The 23010-nt window shown below is 42.5% G+C and overlaps 1 protein-coding gene across 1 annotated transcript; it reads right to left on the bottom strand.

Annotated features, from left to right (window-relative positions):
- Nucleotides 1-84: 84 nt before the first annotated feature.
- efhb (EF-hand domain family, member B) lies at nucleotides 85-22942 on the bottom strand. The gene is made up of 13 exons (XM_061956559.2): nucleotides 22382-22942; nucleotides 21889-21948; nucleotides 18849-18992; nucleotides 18600-18777; nucleotides 18409-18519; nucleotides 18165-18294; nucleotides 13297-13347; nucleotides 13168-13235; nucleotides 12937-13091; nucleotides 12616-12823; nucleotides 9470-9685; nucleotides 9224-9405; nucleotides 85-767 (listed from the first exon to the last, which is right to left on the bottom strand). The coding sequence occupies exons 1-13, from the start codon at nucleotides 22427-22429 to the stop codon at nucleotides 621-623; spliced, it is 1698 nt and encodes a 565-aa protein (XP_061812543.2). The 5' UTR covers nucleotides 22430-22942; the 3' UTR covers nucleotides 85-620.
- Nucleotides 22943-23010: the final 68 nt, after the last annotated feature.

The raw sequence follows: 23010 nt of genomic DNA, 5'->3' as shown, positions 1-23010 counted from the left end.
ACAAACTGCCGCCATTGCTTGCCGTGCTACCGAGGACCTTTGTCCCTGAATTGCTCACACACTCCGGCAGATTCAATGGGGGTCTGGCGGCAGATTTCTTTGACTTTATCGTTGGAAATGCATCTGCTTTGAGTGTCACAGGATATCCACACATTCTTGCCATCTCTGTCGTAGCATAGCTTTCGTCAGTAAAGTGTGCGGAACAAACGTCCAATTTCTTGCCACTTTCGCATCTTTGGGCCACTGGTGCAACTTGAATCCGTCCCTGTTCGTGTTGTTACACCCTCCGACAACACACCGACGAGGCATGATGTCTCCAAGGTACGGAAAACAGTCGAAAAAACGGAAAATAACAGAGCTGATTTGACTCGGTGTTTGAGAAAATGGCGGATTGCTTCCCGATGTAACGTCACGTTGTGACGTCATCGCTCCGAGAGCGAATAATAGAAAGGCGTTTAATTCGCCAAAATTCACCCATTTAGAGTTCGGAAATCGGTTAAAAAAATATATGGTCTTTTTTCTGCAACATCAAGGTATATATTGACGCTTACATAGGTCTGGTGATAATGTTCCCCTTTAAAGGTTTTCTGACAGAGCAGTAAAAAACACAAATATTCTGGTTACAAAGCTTGTATCTCCTTGAGGGCCGCACGGAAAGAGTCCACACTGACGCTCCCATAGGGATGCCTGGTGGACGCCAGCTTCCAGGCCTCTTCAAACGTCTCCTCAGAAATATCCTCGCCCAAATTCCTGTAGACCTCCGCAATCTGCGAACGACAGGTTGGAAACATAAAAGATAAAGCGATGATTGGCTCACGCAGAAAGAGCACGGCAGGGAAAAGAGCTGATTGGCTGTCACAGAAGGGACTTGGACATGGCTGGCAGTGAGAGACGACTGCACCTGTTTATTGACCATTCAGGTACATTGTTCTGAATAATTCAAAGAATGTGAATTACCAAACTACTTCCCAAAATAATTTCAACAGCTGAGTCTGATGCTTTGCTATGTTGTTTTGAACCGAGCTGGAGTTCAACACGTGGGTCATTCTCCAACTGTTTGTCAACAAACATCGATAATACATTTGTGGATTACGTCATTGCTCATGTTTTCCTCGGACGGAAACAAACATTCGCGGTTAAGAGCGACCGGCAGCAACAGGAAGAGAACAATGGCTGTGGCCACTGGCAACAACACAACGGGTGAAAACATGGAAAGTATGCAAACGTTTAGCCCGAAAACACGTCAAAGTAGAGCTGGGCGATATATCGATATACACGATATATCGCGGGTTTGTCTCTGTGCGATATAGAAAATGACTATATCGTGATATCGAGTATACGTTCTCACGCAGTTGATTTTAGCAGCGGGCATTACTCGACAGGCTCTCCTCCTCTTTCCAGTCTCTCCTTCTCACAGACAGCAAGCGCACCTTCTTACACACGTCACATACTGTCACGTCATACGTCACATACGTATACGCCATACCCGAGCAGAGAGGTAGCAGCATGGCTAACGTTAGCTGTGATGCTAGCGGAGTGGTGCGAGCGCGAATACAAGAGAAAGAAGGTGCGAATCTGGTAACAAATGGAGGAATAATTAATTCCCCCCCAAAAACAGCAGGGGGTCCATCGTCTGGCGGTGGTTTGGCTTCAAGTAAGATGTCGAACAGACAACCGTAATTTGTCAAGTGTGGGGCAAAAGCGTTGCTATAAAAAGTAGCATTACTGCTGTAACAAACAGTTCAGGGTGTCCCAAGTTACCGGAGTGTGTTAGGTAAGGAGGAGGAGTTGCCGTAAGGCTGTGACGTAGGGTGTGTGTGGTTGTGGAAGGAGGTGTGTTATGTTGACATTAAAGAAGCGGTGGCTACCGAACCTGCTCTAATGTCTCCCGTTTATTATTTTATTAGATAAGTACACTGTATAAGCGAACCCAGGACACTTGGCTACACTGCTAGTATGTAGCATCATTTGAAAAGTCACCCACTAGACAATGAAGAGTGCTTACTCCGCACGTCAATATCTCCGTTTGGTGCCACACGCCCACACCATCAAAATGCCGAGGCAAACATTTCCAGATCAACACCGTATGAAAAAAATAGTGATTTTTTTTTAGTTGTGATTTCCTTTTTTGCATGAAAGTTTAAAAGTAGCATGTATTAATGCAGTATGAAGAATAATGTTTTAATGTAGACACATAGAATCATCATACTGCTGTGATTATATGCAGGCCCGGCCCTAATCAATCTGGCGCCCTAGGCAAGATTTTAGGTGGCGCCCCCCCCACCCCCACATCGGCAGTGAAGTGTATATACTCACAAGAACCCGAATAGCTTTGTCTTTGACCTTTTTTTTTTACTTACAACTATACCTAATATATAAAGGGGTGGAAATGTGACTATTACCTGCAGGGAAAACATTAGCTAACCAGAAGGCAATAATGTAAACAAAAAACACCTGCTTAAAAGATCTAATACAAATGTCCCTGAGGAATGTAAGGTGCATGGAGTACTGTAATTACCTAACGTTACATTATTATTTTCCATAACAATTTAGCCCCCTCCACAATATTAACCCGACGTTAAAACAGAACTAGCTATTTATTGATTAGCAATTGCCGAGTCATGTAACATTAGCTTAATGCTAAAAAGCCAGGTTACTATCACATTCTGTAACAGATAAATAATTTCATGTAGGCTAACGTTACCTACCTGCTACCTGTCTTTTCTCGTTTCTCCTCTTCTTCTTTTCTCTTTTTTCTTCCCTGGGCACCTGACAGTTTTGGCCGTTTTGACATCTTGTGTTGATTTTTTGATGTGGTGACGTCCAAAAAGAGTCATGATACGGGAAGGGAGGGGGCGCACCGTGCGGGGGGAGGAGGGGGGGCGTAATGTTGTAACAAATAATATTTCTATTAAATAGGCTTTACTTTGCATTTTAATTAACGTGAGATTATTTTTTGTATTTAGAAATAATAGTAACAACTTTTTCTTTTTTTTTTTCTCCAACATTTGTGGCACTGGCATGGCGCCCCCTGATGGACGGCGCCCTTAGCATTTGCCTATACGGCCTATGCCACGGGCCGGCCCTGATTATATGCATCAAGTGTTCATTCAAGGCTAAGGCAAAATATCGAGATATAAATCGTGTATCGCGATATGGCCTTAAAATAACGCGATATTAAAAAAAGGTAATATCGCCCAGCCCTACGTCAAAGACACAAATAATTTGCTCAATTTACAAAGCGGACAGTCCTTTTCATGGCAGTATGTCTGTAATGCGGGAGAATTTAAAGCAGAGTGTTGTCGGGACATCTGGAGGATGCTGTCTTTGAGATATATATATATATATATACTGTATATATATATATATATATATATATATATATATATATATATATATATATATATATATATATATAAATACAATTTGAGACAAAGTCCAGCAGCAAAATGTTTTCTATACATCTGTGTGCATCTTTTTTCTAAACCCGTCATCACAAAATACTAAATTTGCTTTTTTTACTGTTATTGCGAGTTGCTATTTTGACTGTCTTTTGTTTACCTACAAATCGACACTGCCTGTCCTTGTTTTAAAATTGTAAAAAGTTTAAAAGACTTACTATTTTTAGGCATGTTCCAATCGGGTTTTTATGCCAACGATTCCCACACGATCAATACTTATCACATGTATTAATTGTAAATGTTTCCATTTATTTATAATGAGTATTATTGACAGTGTAACAATACCAACACACTACTTAACCAATTGCTAATTCTCTTTTATTACATGCACTTGTTTGATCAAAACCAAGTCAATAGTACACAATAACTAAACAAGACAAAAAGTACTATTATTCATTTAAATGCTTTGGTTTTTGCCCTCAAAGTGTTCCAGTGGCCAGGTAATTATTCTTGAAGTTTGTCAACGTTGAGGAAACAAATTAAAGATTTTGAGAAAATATAATCTCTCGTTCATTATGTCTCCTTGTTAATATACTTTTAACACATTTTCTAGTCAGATAATGTTTTTGGTGCATAGGTAGGAAAAATTCAATTTATTGTAAGAAAAAAAATGTAAAAGTATAATCATTCTAGTATCAATCATATAGTGATTGGTACCAATTTATGGATCGATTTGCTCTTCTCTTACGTTTTCGTGATAATGCTGACACAATATATTATCATCTTTCTATACTCTTAATAATCTACTTTTTAATTTCCTGTTAATAGCTGATTACTTTCTCCCGTAACGCAGTTCCTTCTTCACTTCTTAAACTTTACTCGGCACTTATTTCTTGTGTTGTTTCAAGCTATCTCAGCGGTTAGCTTTGCTATTAGCATGCCAGCTCCTGGCTTGTTCTTGGGGTGTAACATGTGTAGCTCCGTTCGCCCGTAACATATGATACTTAAAATACTAAGGAATGTAGAATATTTGCCGCAGTCGAGGCTTTTATTATTAACTTAGTGAAGCGACTCCACACTGTGTATGAAGACACATAGTTAGCAGCTAGCCACTTGTCAGCCGGGGGACTAAAAATATAAAGTGTTAGCCAGAAGTGTGATCAACATTAAAAGGCATTAATTGCAAGTTGCAATCATGTCCTTTTCACGAAAATGTAACGATACTGATCAACGGCCTATTGATTGGCAAGCCATTTTTTATTTTTGTAACAGCCTAATGAGCAGCACAGTGACGGTATAAAAAAAAATCTGAATGAAGTACTCATCTTTGTTACTTAAATTGGCGCCTCTGAATGCTTCACAATCCGATTAGTCGACTAATCGACAATGAAAATAGTCCTTAGCTGCAGCTTTGTTCTACAAAATCTCCCCTTTTTTGGCGGTCCCTCTATGCCTTGAAGAACATTCTAGTGGTCGACAGAAAAGCAAAGAAACTAAACAGTCAAACAAGACTGTTGTCATTCACGTGTTGGGGGCAAACGTGTTTAATTTGATGTACCGTATTTTTCGTACTAAGTCGCAGTTTTTTTCATAGTTTGGCCGGGGGTGCGACTTATACTCAGGAGCGACTTATGTGTGAAATTATTAACACATTACCGTAAAATATCCATCCATCCATCCATCCATCTTCTTCCGCTAATCCGAGGTCGGGTCGCCGGGGCAGCAGCCTAAGCAGGGAAGCCCAGACTTCCCTCTCCCCAGCCACTTCGTACAGCTCCTCCCGGGCGAACCCGAGGCGTTCCCAGGCCAGCCGGGATATATAGTCTTCCCAACGTGTCCTGGGTCTTCCCCGTGGCCTCCTACCGGTCGGACGTGCCCTAAACACCTCCTTAGGGAGACGTTCGGGTGACATCCTGACCAGATGCCCGAACCACCTCATCTGGCTCCTCTCGATGTGGAGGAGCAGCGGCTTTACTTTGAGCTCCTCCCGGATGACAGAGCTTCTCACCCTATCTCTAAGGGAGAGCCCCGCCACCCGGCGGAGGAAACTCATTTCGGCCGCTTGTACCCGTGATCTTGTCCTTTCGGTCATGACCCAAAGCTCATGACCATAGGTGAGGATGGAACGTAGATCGACCGGTAAATCGAGAGCTTTGCCTTCCGGCTCAGCTCCTTCTTCACCACAACGGATCGATACAGCGTCCGCATTACTGAAGACGCCGCACCGATCCGCATGTCGATCTCACGATCCACTCTTCCCTCACTCGTGAACAAGACTCTGAGGTACTTGAACTCCTCCACTTGGGGCAAGATCCCCTCCCCAACCCGGAGATGGCACTCCACCCTTTTCCGGGCGAGAACCATGGACTGGGACTTGGAGGTGCTGATTCCCATCCCAGTCGCTTCACACTCGGCTGCGAACCGATCCAGTGAGAGCTGAAGATCTTGGCCAGATGAAGCCATCAGGACCACATCATCTGCAAAAAGCAGAGACCTAATCCTGCAGCCACCAAACCAGATACCCTCAACGCCCTGACTGCGCCTAGAAATTCTGTCCATAAAGGTTATGAACAGAATCGGTGACAAAGGGCAGCCCTGGCGGAGGCCAACCCTCACTGGAAACGGGTCCGACTTACTGCCGGCAATGCGGACCAAGCTCTGACACTGATTATACAGGGAGCGAACCGCCACAATAAGACAGTCCGTTACCCCATACTCTCTGAGCACTCCCCACAGGACTTCCCGGGGTACACGGTCGAATGCCTTCTCCAAGTCCACAAAGCACATGTAGACTGGTTGGGCAAACTCCCATACACCCTCAAGGACCCTGCCGAGAGTATAGAGCTGGTCCACAGTTCCACGACCAGGACGAAAACCACACTGTTCCTCCTGAATCCGAGGTTCGACTATCCAGCGTAGCCTCCTCTCCAGTACACCTGAATAGACCTTACCGGGAAGGCTGAGGAGTGTGATCCCACGATAGTTGGAACACACCCTCTGGTTCCCCTTCTTAAAGAGAGGAACCACCACCCCGGTCTGCCAATCCAGAGGTACCGCCCCCGATGTCCACGCGATGTTGCAGAGTCTTGTCAACCAAGACAGCCCCACAACATCCAGAGCCCTAAGGAACTCTGGGCGGATCTCATCCACCCCCGGGGCCTTGCCACCGAGGAGCTTTTTAACTACCTCGGCAACCTCAGCCCCAGAAATAGGAGAGCCCACCACAGATTCACCAGGCCCTGCTTCCTCATAGGAAGACGTGTTGGTGGGATTGAGGAGGTCTTCGAAGTATTCCCTCCACCGATCCACAACATCCGCAGTCAAGGTCAGCAGAACACCATCCTCACCATACACGGTGTTGACATTGCACTGCTTCCCCTTCCTGAGGCGGCGGATGGTGGTCCAGAATCGCTTCGAAGCTGTCCGGAAGTCGTTTTCCATGGCTTCCCCGTAAAATATCAAATAATATTATTTAGCTCATTCACGTAAGAGACTAGACGTATAAGATTTCATGGGATTTAGCGATTAGGAGTGACAGATTGTTTGGTAAACGTATAGCATGTTGTAGAGCAGTGGTTCTCAACCTTTTTTCAGTGATGTACCCCCTGTGAACATTTTTTTAATTCAAGTACCCCCTAATCAGAGCAACGCATTTTTGGTTGAAAAAAAGAGATAAAGAAGTAAAATACAGCACTATGTCATCAGTTTCTGATTTATTAAATTGTATAACAGTGCAAAATATTGCTCATTTGTAGTGGTCTTTCTTGAACTATTTGGAAAAAAAGATATAAAAATAACTAAAAACTTGTTGAAAAATAAACAAGTGATTCAATTATAAATAAAGATTTCTACACATAGAAGTAATCATCTACTTAAAGTGCTCTCTTTGGGGATTGTAATAGAGATCCATCTGGATCCATGAACTTAATTCTAAACATTTCTTCACAAAAAAAGAAATCTTTAACATCAATATTTATGGAACATGTCCACAAAACATCTAGCTGTCAACACTGAATATTGCATTGTTGCATTTATTTTCACAGTTCTTTTTGACAGACATTTTAGTGAGGGTCAAACCCTCATGGCATGGGGGAAACTGGGTTTATGGTAATGAATGGAATAGCCTACTTGATTTGATGTTCAGTTTATGAACTTACATTCATATTTTGTTGAAGTATTATTCAATAAATATATTTATAAAGGATTTTTGAATTGTTGCTATTTTTAGAATATTAAAAAAAAAATCTCACATACCCCTTGGCATACCTTCAAGTACCCCCAGGGGTACGCGTACCCCCATTTGAGAACCACTGTTCTATATGTTATAGTTATTTGAATGACTCTTACCATAATATGTTACGTTAACATACCAGGCACGTTCTCAGTTGGTTATTTATGCCTCATATAACGTACACTTATTCAGCCTGTTGCTCACTATTCTTTATTTATTTTGAATTGCCTTTCAAATGTCTATTCTTGGTGTTGGCTTTTATCAAATAAATTTCCCCAAAAAATGCGACTTATACAAACCCCGTTTCCATATGAGTTGGGAAATTGTGTTAGATGTAAATATAAACGGAATACAATGATTTGCAAATCATTTTCAACCCATATTCAATTGAATATGCTCCAAAGACAAGATATTTGATGTACAAACTGATGTTAAAAGGAAAGGCCATGTAACACAGTGGTGAACATGCCCTTTCCCAACTACTTTGGCACGTCTTGCAGCCATGAAATTCTAAGTTAATTATTATTTGCAAAAAAAAAAAAAAAAGTTTATGGGTTTGAACATCAAATATGTTCATACTTGCCAACCTTGAGACCTCCGATTTCGGGAGGTGGGGGAGGGGCGTGGTTGGGGGCGTGGCTAAGAGGGGAGGAGTATATTTACAGCTAGAATTCACCAAGTCAAGTATTCCATATATATATATATATATATATATATATATATATATATAAGAAATACTTGACTTTCAGTGAATTTTAGCTATAAATATATATTTCTGTTATTGTATGTATGTATATATATATATATATATATATATATATATAAAATAAATACTTGAATTTCAGTGTTAATTTATTTACACATATACTTGTTGAGTTAAGGGTTGAATTGTCCATCCTTGTTCTATTTTCTGTCACTATTTTTCTAACCATGCTGAACACCCTCTCTGATGATGCATTGCTGTGTGGCACGCACAAAAGTGCTTTCATCAAATGCACCAGATGGCAGTATTGTCCTGTTTAAGAGTGTCACAACGTTGCTGTTTACGGCAGACCAAAACGTGACTGCTGTTGTTGTGTGTTGTTACAGCGCTGGGAGGACGTTAATGAAACTGCCTAACAATAAACCCACATAAGGAACCAAGAACTCGCCCTCGATCATTCTACAGTTATAACGTCATTGGGCAGGCACACTGTTTATATTGTGGGAAATGCGGACCTGAGTCCGCCTGAATTTCGGGAGATTTTCGGGAGATAATTTGTCCCGGGAGGTTTTCGGGAGAGGCGCTGAATTTCGGGAGTCTCCCGGAAAATCCGGGAGGGTTGGCAAGTATGGATATGTTGTCTTTGTAGTGCATTCAATTGAATATGGGTTGAAAAGGATTTGCAAATCATTGTATTCCGTTTATATTTACATCTAACACAATTTCCCAACTCATATGGAAACGGGGTTTGTATATGTTTTTTTCCTTCTTTATTGTGCATTTTCGGCCGGTGCGACTTATACTCCGTAGCGACTTAAACTCCGTAGCGACTTAAACTCAGAAAAATACGGTACTTGAATGTTATTTTGAGCGGTCATCAGGGTGTACCTCTTTCTTGGAGCATGGACTGAAGAAGTGGTCATGGTAGACGCCATTGCTGCAGTACACTGATGGCACCAGCAGATCTGCCGCTGTTGTCATATCGCCGTAATTAATAAGGTTGCTGATTCTCCTGTTGCGTGTGATCGAAACGTCAGTGCGGACCGACGGGAGCCCATACGTGCGAGTCTCTACACAAAAAAGAGAAAGACGGGAGGACTTTGACATCATCAATTGTTGGTAACAATTTCTTACTTGATGACTGCAGCCCCCCTCTGCCTGACCCGATGAACGAGGCGGAGGTAACGTAGTGATTCGGCGTCGCATCGGGTCGTCTGATCGTCCTCACATTCTTGTTTGAGCTGCCCCGCTTGAAGAGTTCCAGGTCTTCAGGTTTTAACAAAGCATGGGAAGAAGGGGGCCGAGTCAATACTGATGCAGGATCGCCATCTAAGCTGGTCGGATACAGGGCTGGACACAACAGAAACAGGCTATAATGGTTATATGCTATGAATTTTCTCATTCATCCAGGTCTTCAATGCTCAGGGCATTGAATTAGTCACGGCTGGACTGCTCATCCGAACAGACTTTTATCTGTTCATGCTCAAGGACTACATCTAGTCTGAGGGGAGGGTGTTGGATCCAAGCATTTAACCTCTAAGGTGGAGGCAACACCACTCAAGAATGGTTTCACTTAGGGCTGGGCGATATGGCCTTTTATTAATATCTCGATATTTTTAGGCCATGTCACGATACACGATATATATATCTCGATATTTTGCCTTAGCCTTGAATGAACACTTGATGCATATAATCACAGCAGTATGATGATTCTGTGTCTCCGTTAAAACATTCTTCTTCATACTGCATTAATATATGCTAATTTTAAAGGGGAACATTATCACAATTTCAGAAGGGTTAAAACCATTAAAAATCAGTTCCCAGTGGCTTATTTTATTTTTCAAAGTTTTTTTCAAAATTGTACCCATCCCGCAATATCCCTAAAAAAAAGCTTCAAAGTGCCTGATTTTAACCATCGTTATAAACACCCGTCCATTTTCCTGTGACGTCACACAGTGATGCCAATACAAACAAACATGGCGGATAGAACAGCAAGCTATAGCGACATTAGCTCGGATTCAGACTCGGATTTCAGCGGCTTAAGCGATTCAACAGATTACGCATGTATTGAAACGGATGGTTGTAGTGTGGAGGCAGGTAGCGAAAACGAAATTGAAGAAGAAACTGAAGCTATTGAGCCATATCGGTTTGAACCGTATGCAAGCGAAAACGACACGACAGCCAGCGACACGGGAGAAAGCGAGGACGAATTCGGCGATCGCCTTCTAACCAACGATTGGTATGTGTTTGTTTGGCATTAAAGGAAACTAACAACTATGAACTAGGTTTACAACATATGAAATACATTTGGCAACAACATGCACTTTGAGAGTGCAGACAGCCCAATTTTCATCAATTAATATATTCTGTAGACATACCCTCATCCACGTTCTTTTCCTGAAAGCTGATCTGTCCAGTTTTGGAGTTGATGTCAGCAGGCCAGGGAAGCTAGATATTCTTCTCTTGATCATCTTCGGTGGCATAAGGGACGGTGTGAGCCAAGACATCCAGGGGGTTTAGCTCGCTCGTCTGCGGGAACCAACTGCCGCCATTGCTTGCCATGCTACTGAGGTCCTTTGTCCCTGAATTGCTCACACACTCCGGCAGATTCAATGGGGGTCTGGCGGCAGATTTCTTTGACTTTATCGTTGGAAATGCATCTGCTTTGAGTGTCGCAGGATATCCACACATTCTTGCCATCTCTGTCGTAGCATAGCTTTCGTCGGTAAAGTGTGCGGAACAAACGTCCAATTTCTTGCCACTTTCGCATCTTTGGGCCACTGGTGCAACTTGAATCCGTCCCTGTTCGTGTTGTTACACCCTCCGACAACACACCGACGAGGCATGATGTCTCCAAGGTACGGAAAACAGTCGAAAAAACGGAAAATAACAGAGCTGATTTGACTCGGTGTTTGAGAAAATGGCGGATTGCTTCCCGATGTGACGTCACGTTGTGACATCATCGCTCAGAGAGCGAATATTAGAAAGGCGTTTAATTCGCCAAAATTCACCCATTTAGAGTTCGGAAATCGGTTCAAAAAATATATGGTCTTTTTTTCTGCAACATCAAGGTATATATTGACGCTTACATAGGTCTGGTGATAATGTTCCCTTTTAAACTTTCATGCAGAGAGGGAAATCACAACTAAGTCAATTTAGCAAAAGTGTATTTATTAAACAGTTATTAAGCAGTGGCACAAACATTCATGTCATTTCCAAAACAGAAAGTGCAAGATTGTCAGAGACATTTTAAAACAAGCTATGAGTGCACTTTTGAGCATGATGTCCCCAAGATGACATATCAAAACAACACTAAATTAAAGTGCACTTTTTGTACAGAACGCCACTACATAAGTTTAAAACAAAAAGTGCACTTTTGTGCATGATGTCACACTAGATATTTCAATAACTGTCAAATAAAAATGAGCTGCATAATAGGAAATCAAATAGTGTATGTCCTTCGCTATGTGGTAGGTTCCTGCGAACGCTATCTCCTTCTGTTGGCTATTTTTTTCATACAGTGTTGATGTGGGAATGGTTGCTTCGGCATTTTGTTGGTGTGGCACCGAACGGAGATGTTGACATGCGGAGTTTCAAGCACTCCTTATTCTCTAGCGGGTGACTTTTCAAATGATGCTACATTAGCAGTGCTGCTACTTTTTGTAGAAACGCTTTTGCCGCATAATTGTTCAACATCTTCCCACTTGAAGCCAAACCACCGCCAGACGATGGACCCCGTGCTGTTTTTCTTGGGAATTAATTCTTCCTTCATTTGTTACCAGATTCGCACCTTCTCTCTCTCGTATTACGCACCGTTAGCATCACAGCTAACGTTACCATGTCGCTACCCGTCTGCTCCGCGGGAGCGTGTGACGTTGTATGTAAGAAGGTGCGCTTGTTTAAAGTCTCTGTGAGAAGGAGAGACAAGAAGGAGTGGGAAATGCATGCAGTCTGATGCCCGCAGCTAAAAGCAACTGCGTGAGAACGTATACCGTATTTTTCAGAGTATAAGTCGCACCGGAGTATAAGTCGCACCTGCCGAAAATGCATAATAAAGAAGGAAAAAACATATATAAATCGCACTGGAGCCCTATGAAAAAAACTGCGACTTATAGTCCGAAAAATACGGTACTCGAATATCACGATATAGTCATTTTCTAGACAAATCCGCGATATATCGAGTATATCGATATATCGCCCAGCCCTAGTTTCACTCGACTAGAATTGTTATGCAAACAGGTTGGTAGTTCTAGAAACATCCAAGAACAACTGCAGCTCACCATTCACAACCAGTGTCTGGTCCTTTTTGTTAAGAGGCATCTTGTCCTTCCAGGTGAGGTAGTTGGCAAACTCCAGGAAGTCAATAAACCCGTTTTTGTACGTGTCGCAGTATTGGAGCAGTTCGCACAGGACCGAATCTCTCACCCCCAGCTTGAAGTGACGGCACACTTCTTTAAGGTCCTCCTTGTCGACCTGCCCGTTGCCTTTCTGGAGACAAATGTTGTTCTTGTCAGTGACAACTGCCATGAGGGGAGTAAGTCACCAAGGTTTTACTGAAACCATTCATAATCCCAATCCCAACCAGGTAGGTCTACATGTACCTTGTCATAGTACCTGAAGGCCTCCACGATAGAAGAAAAGTTCTGGAAGTTAATAATCTTGAGGCGGTGTCGCAACGCGCCAGATAAACTACGGTGACGCTCTACTGGTCGAACGCTCTCGTCCGGGTCCATGCAGTGGATCAATTCTCCGAGGCCTGCGGGAGGAAACACGGAAAATGACGCCATCGGATCGTCCCGGCTCAGATGGCCAGCTAGGATAAGAAAACTCACCAAATTCGTCCTCAGGTTTGACCATTCCGAAACTGTGGTGTGGTGACACCTTCAAGCCGCCCCCTTTCCTGGGATAAAGACAAGTCCAACTTGGAAATGTGGTTTTAAAGTTTTTTTTTTAAATCTCACCTTTGTGACTTTCCAAAGCAGCCAGTTGAGTCAGGCTCTGGATTGTAGAACCTTCAGGAAAAGAACAATGCCACAATGGAAGTAAGTAAGTACATTTTATTTATGAAGCGCTTTTCACATATAAAATCACAAAGCGCTGTACAAAACATAGGTGAAGTAAAACAACAATTCAATTAAAACAACAGGGGCAACATCATTAAAATAATACAAAGTGGATTAAAATTGATAGTTAGAAGGTGCATTAACTAAAGGCTTTACTAAAAACAGAAGTTTTCAAATGTTTCTTATAAGTGTCAAGATCACAGAGGGACTGGTGCAATTGTTCCAGAGTCTGGGAGCTATAGCCTGGAATGCCAGGTCTCCACGGGTTTTAAAACAAGTTTTTGGGATCTTGAGAAGACCCTGCGCTCTGAAGAATAGGGGCATAGCAAGTCAGTGAAGTACTGAGGGGCCCCACCATGTCAGGACTAAAATTTTAAACTCAATGCGGAATTTAACTGGAAGCCAAACGGGGGTAATATGGGCTGTTCTGGGTGAACCGGTCAAAAGTCTGGCAGCCGCATTTTGTACAGTCTGAAAGTTGAAAAGAGTGAAAAGAGAATTGCAATAGTCAATACGAGGCGAAATGAACGCGTGAATGATCATTTCGAGATCCAATTTTGACAACAAATTTCTCACTTTTAGAAATATTTCTGAGATAGTGAATGGTTTGCTGTATTATTGTGTTATATATGTTTATTGTATGTACCGTATTTTCCGCACTGCAAGGCGCACCTAAAAACTTCCAATTTTGTCAAAAGCTGACAGTGCGCCTTATAACCCGGTGCGCCTTATATATGGACCAATATTGAGCCTCCAACAGGTAAAAGTTTCAATCAATCACAACTACGGTAAGCAGCCGCCGACTTCATTTTCCCCCGTTTTCATTTTCCCCCGTAGTAGTAGAAGAAGCGCACGGTGCATGCTGGGATATATGACTGCGCGAGGTGTGCCGTTTCATTTCCATTTGTTTGTTTATGTAAAGACCCCAAAATGGCTCCTATTAAGAGACACGCTTACAACGCAGAGTTTAAACTTAAGACGATCAGTCACGCAGTAGCACACGGGAATAGAGCAGCAGCGACACTGACTGGATTAATGACGACTTCAACGAAACTGTTTAATTTGGACACTGAAGAAGAAGAATTTGAGGAATTCGTGGATGAGGAATAACTTCTTAAAGTGAGCTTTACATGTTTATTTTGTGTGTCGGGTTGTGTGACATTAAAGGCCTACTGAAATGCGATTTTCTTATTCAAACGGGGATAGCAGGTCCATTCTATGTGTCATACTTGATCATTTCGCGATATTGCCATATTTTTGCTGAAAGGATTTAGTAGAGAACATCGACGATAAAGTTTGCAACTTTTGGTCGCTGATAAAAAAGCCTTGCCTGTACCGGAAGTAGCAGACGAGTAGCGTGACGTCACAGGTTGTGGAGCTCCTCACATCCGCACATTGTTTACAATCATGGCCACCAGCAGCGAGAGCGATTCGGACCGAGAAAGCGCCGATTTCCCTATTAATTTGAGCGAGCATGAAAGATTCGTGGATGAGGAAAGTGAGAGTGAAGGACTAGAGGGCAGTGGGAGCGATTCAGATAGGGAAGATGCTGTGAGAGGCGGGTGGGACCTGATATTCAGCTGGGAATGACTAAAACAGTAAATAAACACAAGACATATATATACTCTATTAGCCACAACACAACCAGGCTTATATTTAATATGCCACAAATTAATCCCGCCTAACAAACACCTCCCCCCGCCCGTCCATATAACCCGCCAATACAACTCAAACACCTGCACAACACACTAGGGATGTCCCGATCCGATATTTGGATCGGATCGGCTGTCGATATTTGCCAAAAATTGCGTATTGGCAAAGCATGGGAAAATGCCGATCCAGATACAGTTTAAAAAAAAACTCCGGTCCATGTTTTCCAACGCACCGATTTAAATAATACATTCCACTTTTCTGCTGCTCCCTAATTTCTGTTCCGCATTTTCAAGCACACCTTCAACACATCCACAGGTCTGTGAATTGTCACGCAGTTGCTTTTAGCTGCTGGCAGTACATGACAGGCTCTTCTCACTCTTTCCTGTGTCTCCCTCTCACAGACAGCAAGTGCACCTTCTTACACACGTCACATACTGTCACGACATACGTCACATACGTATACGTCCTCTCCCAGCAGATAGGTAGCAGCATGGCTAACGTTAGCTGTGATGCTAGCGCAGCCGTGCGAGCAACGCTCCCTCTAAGGTGCGCGCCTGTGCAATTGCGCACTGTTTAAGCTTCCTCTGCGCGTAGCAAATCTATGCCACGCACAAAATCAAATAAAAAAATAAGCGCATAACAATTTTCGACACACGGACACGACAGAGAAAACAGTTTTCGTCATCATTGTTCAAATATTGTGACGTCTGTCGAGACGCTTATCTCCATTCCGTGCCACACGCCCACACCATCAAAATGCCGAGGCAAAAATGTCCACATCAAGACCGTATGAAAAAATTAGTGATTTTTTTAGTTGTGATTTCCTTCTCTGCATGAAAGTTTAAAAGTAGCATATATTAATGCAGTATGAAGAAGAATGTTTTAATGTAGACATGCAAGCCTTGAAAGAAAATGTTGAAAATCAAGACTACATTTCCTGCAAATGGGTGCATTTCTACCCTATATTTTAACTTTAGATTTATTCTCATATCAAACTCTTTTGGCTGTCTTTTTGACACTTACATCCGGCGCCCCCCTCCACACCCTGGATTATAAATAATGTAAATAATTCAATGTGATTATCTTGTGTGATGACTGTATTATGATGATAGTATATATCTGATAGTATATATCTGTATCATGAATCAATTTAAGTGGACCCCGACTTAAACAAGTTGAAAAACTTATTCGGGTGTTACCATTTAGTGGTCAATTGTACGGAATATGTACTTCACTGTGCAACCTACTAATAAAAGTCTCAATCAATCAATCAAAACACATAAAATCATCATACTGCTGTGATTATATGCATCAAGTGTTCATTCAAGGCTAAGGCAAAATATCCACATATATATCGTGTATCGCAATATGGCCTTAAAATATCGCAATATTAAAAAAAGGCCATATTGCCCAGCCCTAGTTTCAATGATGCCATTTCTGTTTGTCATGTATAATTTTGTCTATTTTGTGTTTATCCTTGAATAAACAGGTCAGTTTCTTGTTACCAACCATTGTGTATTATTCAAACTCCCCTAATTCAGCTGGCTAGTTGTTATCAAGAGTACTAAAACCCTTTTCAACATGATTCTGACAACTAAGTAGGCTAAATAACTTTAAACTTTAATACATGCTCGGATGTATCGGTATCGGATCGGAAATGCAAAAACAATATCGGTATCGGATCGGAAGTGCAAAAACCTGGATCGGGACATCTCTACAACACACTCAATCCCACAGCCCAAAGTACCGTTAACCTCCCCAAAGTTCATACAGCACATATATTTCCCCAAAGTCCCCAAAGTTACGTACGTGACATGCACATAGCGGCACACACATACGGGCAAGCGATCAAATGTTTGGAAGCCGCAGCTGCATTTCCAACTCAAAGTCCTCCTGGTAAGAGTCTCTGTTGTCCCAGATCTCCACAGGCCAATGGTAAAGCTTGACTGTCATCTTTCGGGAATGTAAACAATGAAACACCGGCTGTGTTATCCGGCACAACAGTCAGGGGGTGCATTCTACGGCGGGGGTGCGTTATCCGGCACAACACCTGCCGCAATACACCGCTTCCCACCTACAGCTTTCTTCTTTGCTGTCTCCATTGTTCATTGAACAAATTGCAAAAGATTCACCAACACAGATGTCCAGAATACTGTGGAATTTTGCGATGAAAACAGACGACTTAATAGCTGGCCACCATGCTGTCCCAAAATGTCTGCGAAATTTAAAATTGCATGTGTTGCAATGTTAAGATTTCATTATTGATATACAAACTATCAGACTGCGTGGTCGGTAGTAGTGGGTTTCAGTAGGCCTTTAATGTTTGAGCAATGTTGAGTTATTGATATATTGTTATTGCTCTGCACTATTTGGAGTGTTACTACTGTATATTGTGATTGCACTAACGTTTGATTTACCGTAACAGTATCACTGTTTTTTACCTGTTTATTGAATCAGGGAAAAGTTCCCCTCCACTATGAGATATAAATATTGCACTACATGTTGTACCTTGCTGTTGTTAAAAGATAAACAAAACATCACGTCACTGACTTTACCTCGGGGGAAATAATAAAACAGCTGTTTATTCATTTTGGGAGTGAACAGAGTTGCCAGAACACTGGTTTGTAATCTATTAATAAAGTTTGACTGACCTATCTGACTGTTTTATTGACATTCCCTTTAGCGCAGCTCCATCTAATGGATGCATAACGTAACCCCAGGCTCTATTGTAGCGTCTATTCTATGCGCCTTATAATGCGGTGCGCCTTATATATGAACAAAGTTTTAAACTATGCCATTCATTGAAGGTGCGCCTTATAATCCGGTGCGCCTTATAGTGTGGAAAATACGGTAAGCTTTCTTTGTTTGCTGCTTCTCGTTCTTGTATTTGTCATTTTATTATGGATGACTGTGTATTAATCAATGTTTTTTTTGGGCCGACATTCAGTTATCATTGATAAATTATAAGTGATTGGCTCTGAATTAATGGAAGCTGTGTTTCCTGGCAACAATCGCTCTGAGGCAACCCCACTACTAGATCTGGGCCTTGTTAAGACTAGGCTAATGGTGGGACGAGGCTCAGTTGATGCCGCCTTAATTAAGTCCCGGCTCACCCGGTGGGCTCGTCCAGCCATCGTAAACTTCGGCCAACCCTGCGTCCCTCGTTGCAATGAGGTGTCGGCTTGCCAAAGCATCTTTCTTTATTGTAGTGATCCGTGTCGTACTTCCGGTTTATTCGCTCGCCTGGAATACGAGAGACAGGATCACTGAGGACTGGCAGGATACACTTGAGGTACACAATCTAACGAAATTCAGTACAAGGGCTGTATCCATATTCAGCATTTCCAGAATACTCACCGACAAAATAGCTGTTGTGACTCCGGACGTAAGCCTCGTGTGACCCCTGAATCTCATTGTTCAACTCCTCTGCCGTTTTAGGAGGATGAATAACATCCCGAACGTCCACCTCTGCACAAAAAGAAACCCTGATTAGGAATGAGACACCAAGCAGACTAGTAAGGGTTTATTTTACTTGGCGTCACACGTACCTCTCACATTTCTATGTCCAAAAGTGGTTTCGTTGTTGTACCAGCTGGGAAGTCCAAGGCGTTGGTCGGGCACACGTGCCAGCGGCGTCTTCCTTTGGGATGCGTAGATGGCCTCACTGAAGCCTTGAAGATTATGCTGGAACCTGCTGCACACAGGGGGGTTGAGGGAATCTGCCGCCTGTTTGACAAAAAATCATTATCAGATCAGTACCATCAACCTTTGGCTTCTGGGGTGAGAGAGTTGTTCACCGTCAAGGAAGACTTGATACTCTTGCCGTGGACGATTGTGTCTGCAATTTTGGGATCATTGGCCTTCCCGTGGTGCACTCGGATCACGCCAGGCATGGGTCGGTTACTGTCGTGGTACTTCTTCACCATAGGTGGGGTTAGAGGCTGGTAAAAAACAATGACTACTATTAAGAGTGTATGTGTATTGCATCCCACCATTGGAATTTATATTTTATTTTTATTTGGAACATGTTCACTTTACATGCCTTTTACACCAGTACTTGAAATGGATGTCCATTGTCCATTGGGTTACATTGTGGTCATCTAAAAGTGCGTATGACTGGTTTACAACTACAAAAACGCCATTTACAAAGATGAAAGATTCAAACAAAAAAGGCATGGATTACGGTCTCAAAGTGCTTTTTATAGAAAACAATGTTCACCTTTGCTAGGAGTTTAAATACAAACCCCGTTTCCATATGAGTTGGGAAATTGTGTTAGATGTAAATATAAACGGAATACAATGATTTGCAAATCATTTTCAACCCATATTCAGTTGAATATGCTACAAAGACAACATATTTGATGTTCAAACTGATAAACTTTTTTTTTTTTTTGCAAATAATCATTAACTTTAGAATTTGATGCCAGCAACACGTGACAAAGAAGTTGGGAAAGGTGGCAATAAATACTGATCAAGTTGAGGAATGCTCATCAAACACTTATTTGGAACATCCCACAGGTGAACAGGCAAATTGGTAACAGGTGGGTGCCATGATTGGGCATAAAAGTAGATTCCATGAAATGCTCAGTCATTCACAAACAAGGATGGGGTGAGGGTCACCACTTTGTCAACAAATGCGTGAGCAAATTGTTGAACAGTTTAAGAAAAACCTTTCTCAACCAGCTATTGCAACAGGGAATTTAGGGATTTCACCATCTACGGTCCGTAATATCATCAAAGGGTTCAGAGAATCTGGAGAAATCACTGCACGTAAGCAGCTAAGCCTGTGACCTTCGATCCCTCAGGCTGTACTGCATCAACAAGCGACATCAGTGCGTAAAGGATATCACCACATGGGCTCAGGAACACTTCAGAAACTCACTGTCAGTAACTACAGTTGGTCGCTACATCTGTAAGTGCAAGTTAAAACTCTCCTATGCAAGGCGAAAACCGTTTATCAACAACACCCAGAAACGCTTCGCTGGGCCTGAGATCATCTAAGATGGACTGATACAAAGTGGAAAAGTGTTCTGTGGTCTGACGAGTCCACATTTCAAATTGTTTTTGGAAACTGTGGACGTCATGTCCTCCGGACCAAAGAGGAAAAGAACCATCCGGATTGTTATAGGCGCAAAGTTGAAAAGCCAGCATCTGTGATGGTATGGGGGTGTATTAGTGCCCAAGACATGGGTAACTTACACATCTGTGAAGGCGCCATTAATGCTGAAAGGTACATACAGCTTTTGGAGCAACATATGTTGCCATCCAAGCAACGTTACCATGAACGCCCCTGCTTATTTCAGCAAGACAATGCCAAGCCATGTGTTACATCAACGTGGCTTTATAGTAAAAGAGTGCGGATACTAGACTGGCCTGCCTGTAGTCCAGACCTGTCTCCCATTGAAAATGTGTGGCGCATTATGAAGCCCAAAATACCACAACGGAGACCCCCGGACTGTTGAACAACTTAAGCTGTACATCAAGCAAGAATGGGAAAGAATTCCACCTGAGAAGCTTAAAAAATGTGTCTCCTCAGTTCCCAAACGTTTACAGAGTGTTGTTTAAAGGAAAGGCCATGTAACACAGTGGTGAACATGCCCTTTCCCAACTACTTTGGCACGTGTTGCAGCCATGAAATTCTAAGTTAATTATCCATCCATCCATTTTCTACCGCTTATTGCCTTCGGGGTCGCGGGGGGCGCTGGAGCCTATCTCAGCTACAATCGGGCAGAAGGCGAGGTACACCCTGGACAAGTCACCACCTCATCGCAGGGCCAACACAGATAGACAGACAACATTCACACTCACATTCACACACTAGGGCCAATTTAGTGTTGCCAATCAACCTATCTCCAGGTGCATGTCTTTGGAGGTGGGAGGAAGCCGGAGTACCCGGAGGGAACCCACACAGTCACGGGGAGGACATGCAAACTCCACAGCGTTCCCAGGCCAGCCGGGAGACATAGTCTTCCCAACGTGTCCTGGGTCTTCCTCGTGGCCTCCTACAGGTCGGACGTGCCCTAAACACCTCCCTAGGGAGGCGCTCGGGTGGCATCCTGACCAGATGCCCGAACCACCTCATCTGGCTCCTCTCGATGTGGAGGAGCAGCGGCTTTACTTTGAGCTCCTCCCGGATGACAGAGCTTCTCATCCTATCTCTAAGGGAGAGCCCCGCCAGCCGGCGGAGGAAACTCATTTCGGCCGCTTGTACCCGTGATCTTGTCCTTTCGGTCATAACCCAAAGCTCATGACCATAGGTGAGGATGGGAACGTAGATCGACCGGTAAATTGAGAGCTTTGCCTTCCGGCTCAGCTCCTTCTTCACCACAACGGATCGATACAGCGTCCGCATTACTGAAGACGCCGCACCGATCCGCCTGTCGATCTCACGATCCACTCTTCCCTCACTCGTGAACAAGACTCAGAGGTACTTGAACTCCTCCACTTGGGGCAAGATCTCCTCCCCAACCCGGAGATGGCACTCCACCCTTTTCTTTTGTATTGATATATATTGATATATAATGTAGGAACCAGAATATTAATAACAGAAAGAAACAACCCTTTTGTGTGAATGAGTGTGAATGGGGGAGGGATATTTTTTGGGTTGGTGCACTAATTGTAAGTGTATCTTGTGTTTTTTATGTTGATTTAATAAATAAATAAATTAAAAAAACGATACCGATAATAAAAAATAAAAAAACGATACCGATAATTTCCGGTATTACATTTTAAAGCATTTATCGACATCTCTAGTTTTTTCATTAGCCGAGGGCCACAGATGGCCCCCGGGCCGCACTTTGGACACCACTGGCTTGTTCGATATTTGTAAAAACGTACCCTTTCCACTTCTCGTAAGCAAGCCTCTGCTCTGTCCCCAACAGGATATCGTTTTCCAGCCTGGATTAAAAAATAAAAATGATAGTAATTATTGAATTTATTATTTATTAGCCTTTATTTAACCAGGTAAAATCCCATTGAGATCAAAGATCTATTTTCCAAGGGAGACCTGGCCAAGAGGGCAGCAGCAAGGTTACATTAAAAACAGTAAACAAATACATAAAACATCACATTTACAACATTAAAACTTGCTCACATGACACATGTGCATACAGACAAGGTAGACTGCAATCCTTTCACAGAAGCTTTAAACTCATTCAACGTAACTAAGGTTTGAAGTTTAATGTTCGATTGTAGGTTATTCCAAGCCTTCGGTGCTGAAAACCTAAATGCTTTCTTTTAAGATGAAGTTAGCATTCAGCGTTTATATACAACTATCAAAGAAAGCCACAAGCTAGCGAATGTTGCTTATCGAGTCAACACTTGAACTTACCGTCGGCATTTGTGTCAACATGTCCGCCAGCTTCATTCCGTCGGACATTTCTCCACATTCTTGAATATTTACAAAAAAGTATAAAACGGCGTTCCCTGCCGGGGAGGAAACATATGAGGGCTAGATAGCTAACAGTGTGCCGTTGCTTAGCAACATGTCCATTAAAGCACCGACATATATTGCTGTTACTTTTCATTAGAACTCAAAAGGACGGGAGGATGTGAATAAAAGTGACATTAGAAAATGAATATGAAGAAAGATTGACGAAACTAAGCATTTTCTACGGTATCGTTAGATATATGTCCGGGTGTTGTCTTGTACTATTTCTGTACTTGTTGTGATTATTATTATTTGTTGGTTGTATTTAAATGTTGCATATTATAAATAAATGTTTTAAAATAAAATAAAAAATAGAATAAATGAAAAAAAAAATGTTGGGGGAAAAAAACAAAAAAAATCCGGGCGTTGTCTCATAAATGTCTTGTCGTAGCATGCAATGTTGAAAACATTTTAAAAAGAGATAAATGTGGATAGTGTGTGTTATGATTGGCGGTGCTCGGCCGGACGTAGGAGGATTGTGAGCCGCAAGTCATACGATCTGTCATCATCGCTCGTACGTACAAAGCCAA

Source organism: Nerophis lumbriciformis, linkage group LG04 (genome assembly GCF_033978685.3).
Source record: "Nerophis lumbriciformis linkage group LG04, RoL_Nlum_v2.1, whole genome shotgun sequence".
Lineage (NCBI taxonomy): Eukaryota > Metazoa > Chordata > Actinopteri > Syngnathiformes > Syngnathidae > Nerophis > Nerophis lumbriciformis.
Note: the sequence above shows the minus strand (reverse complement) of the source record. Positions and strands in the feature narration are given on the sequence as shown.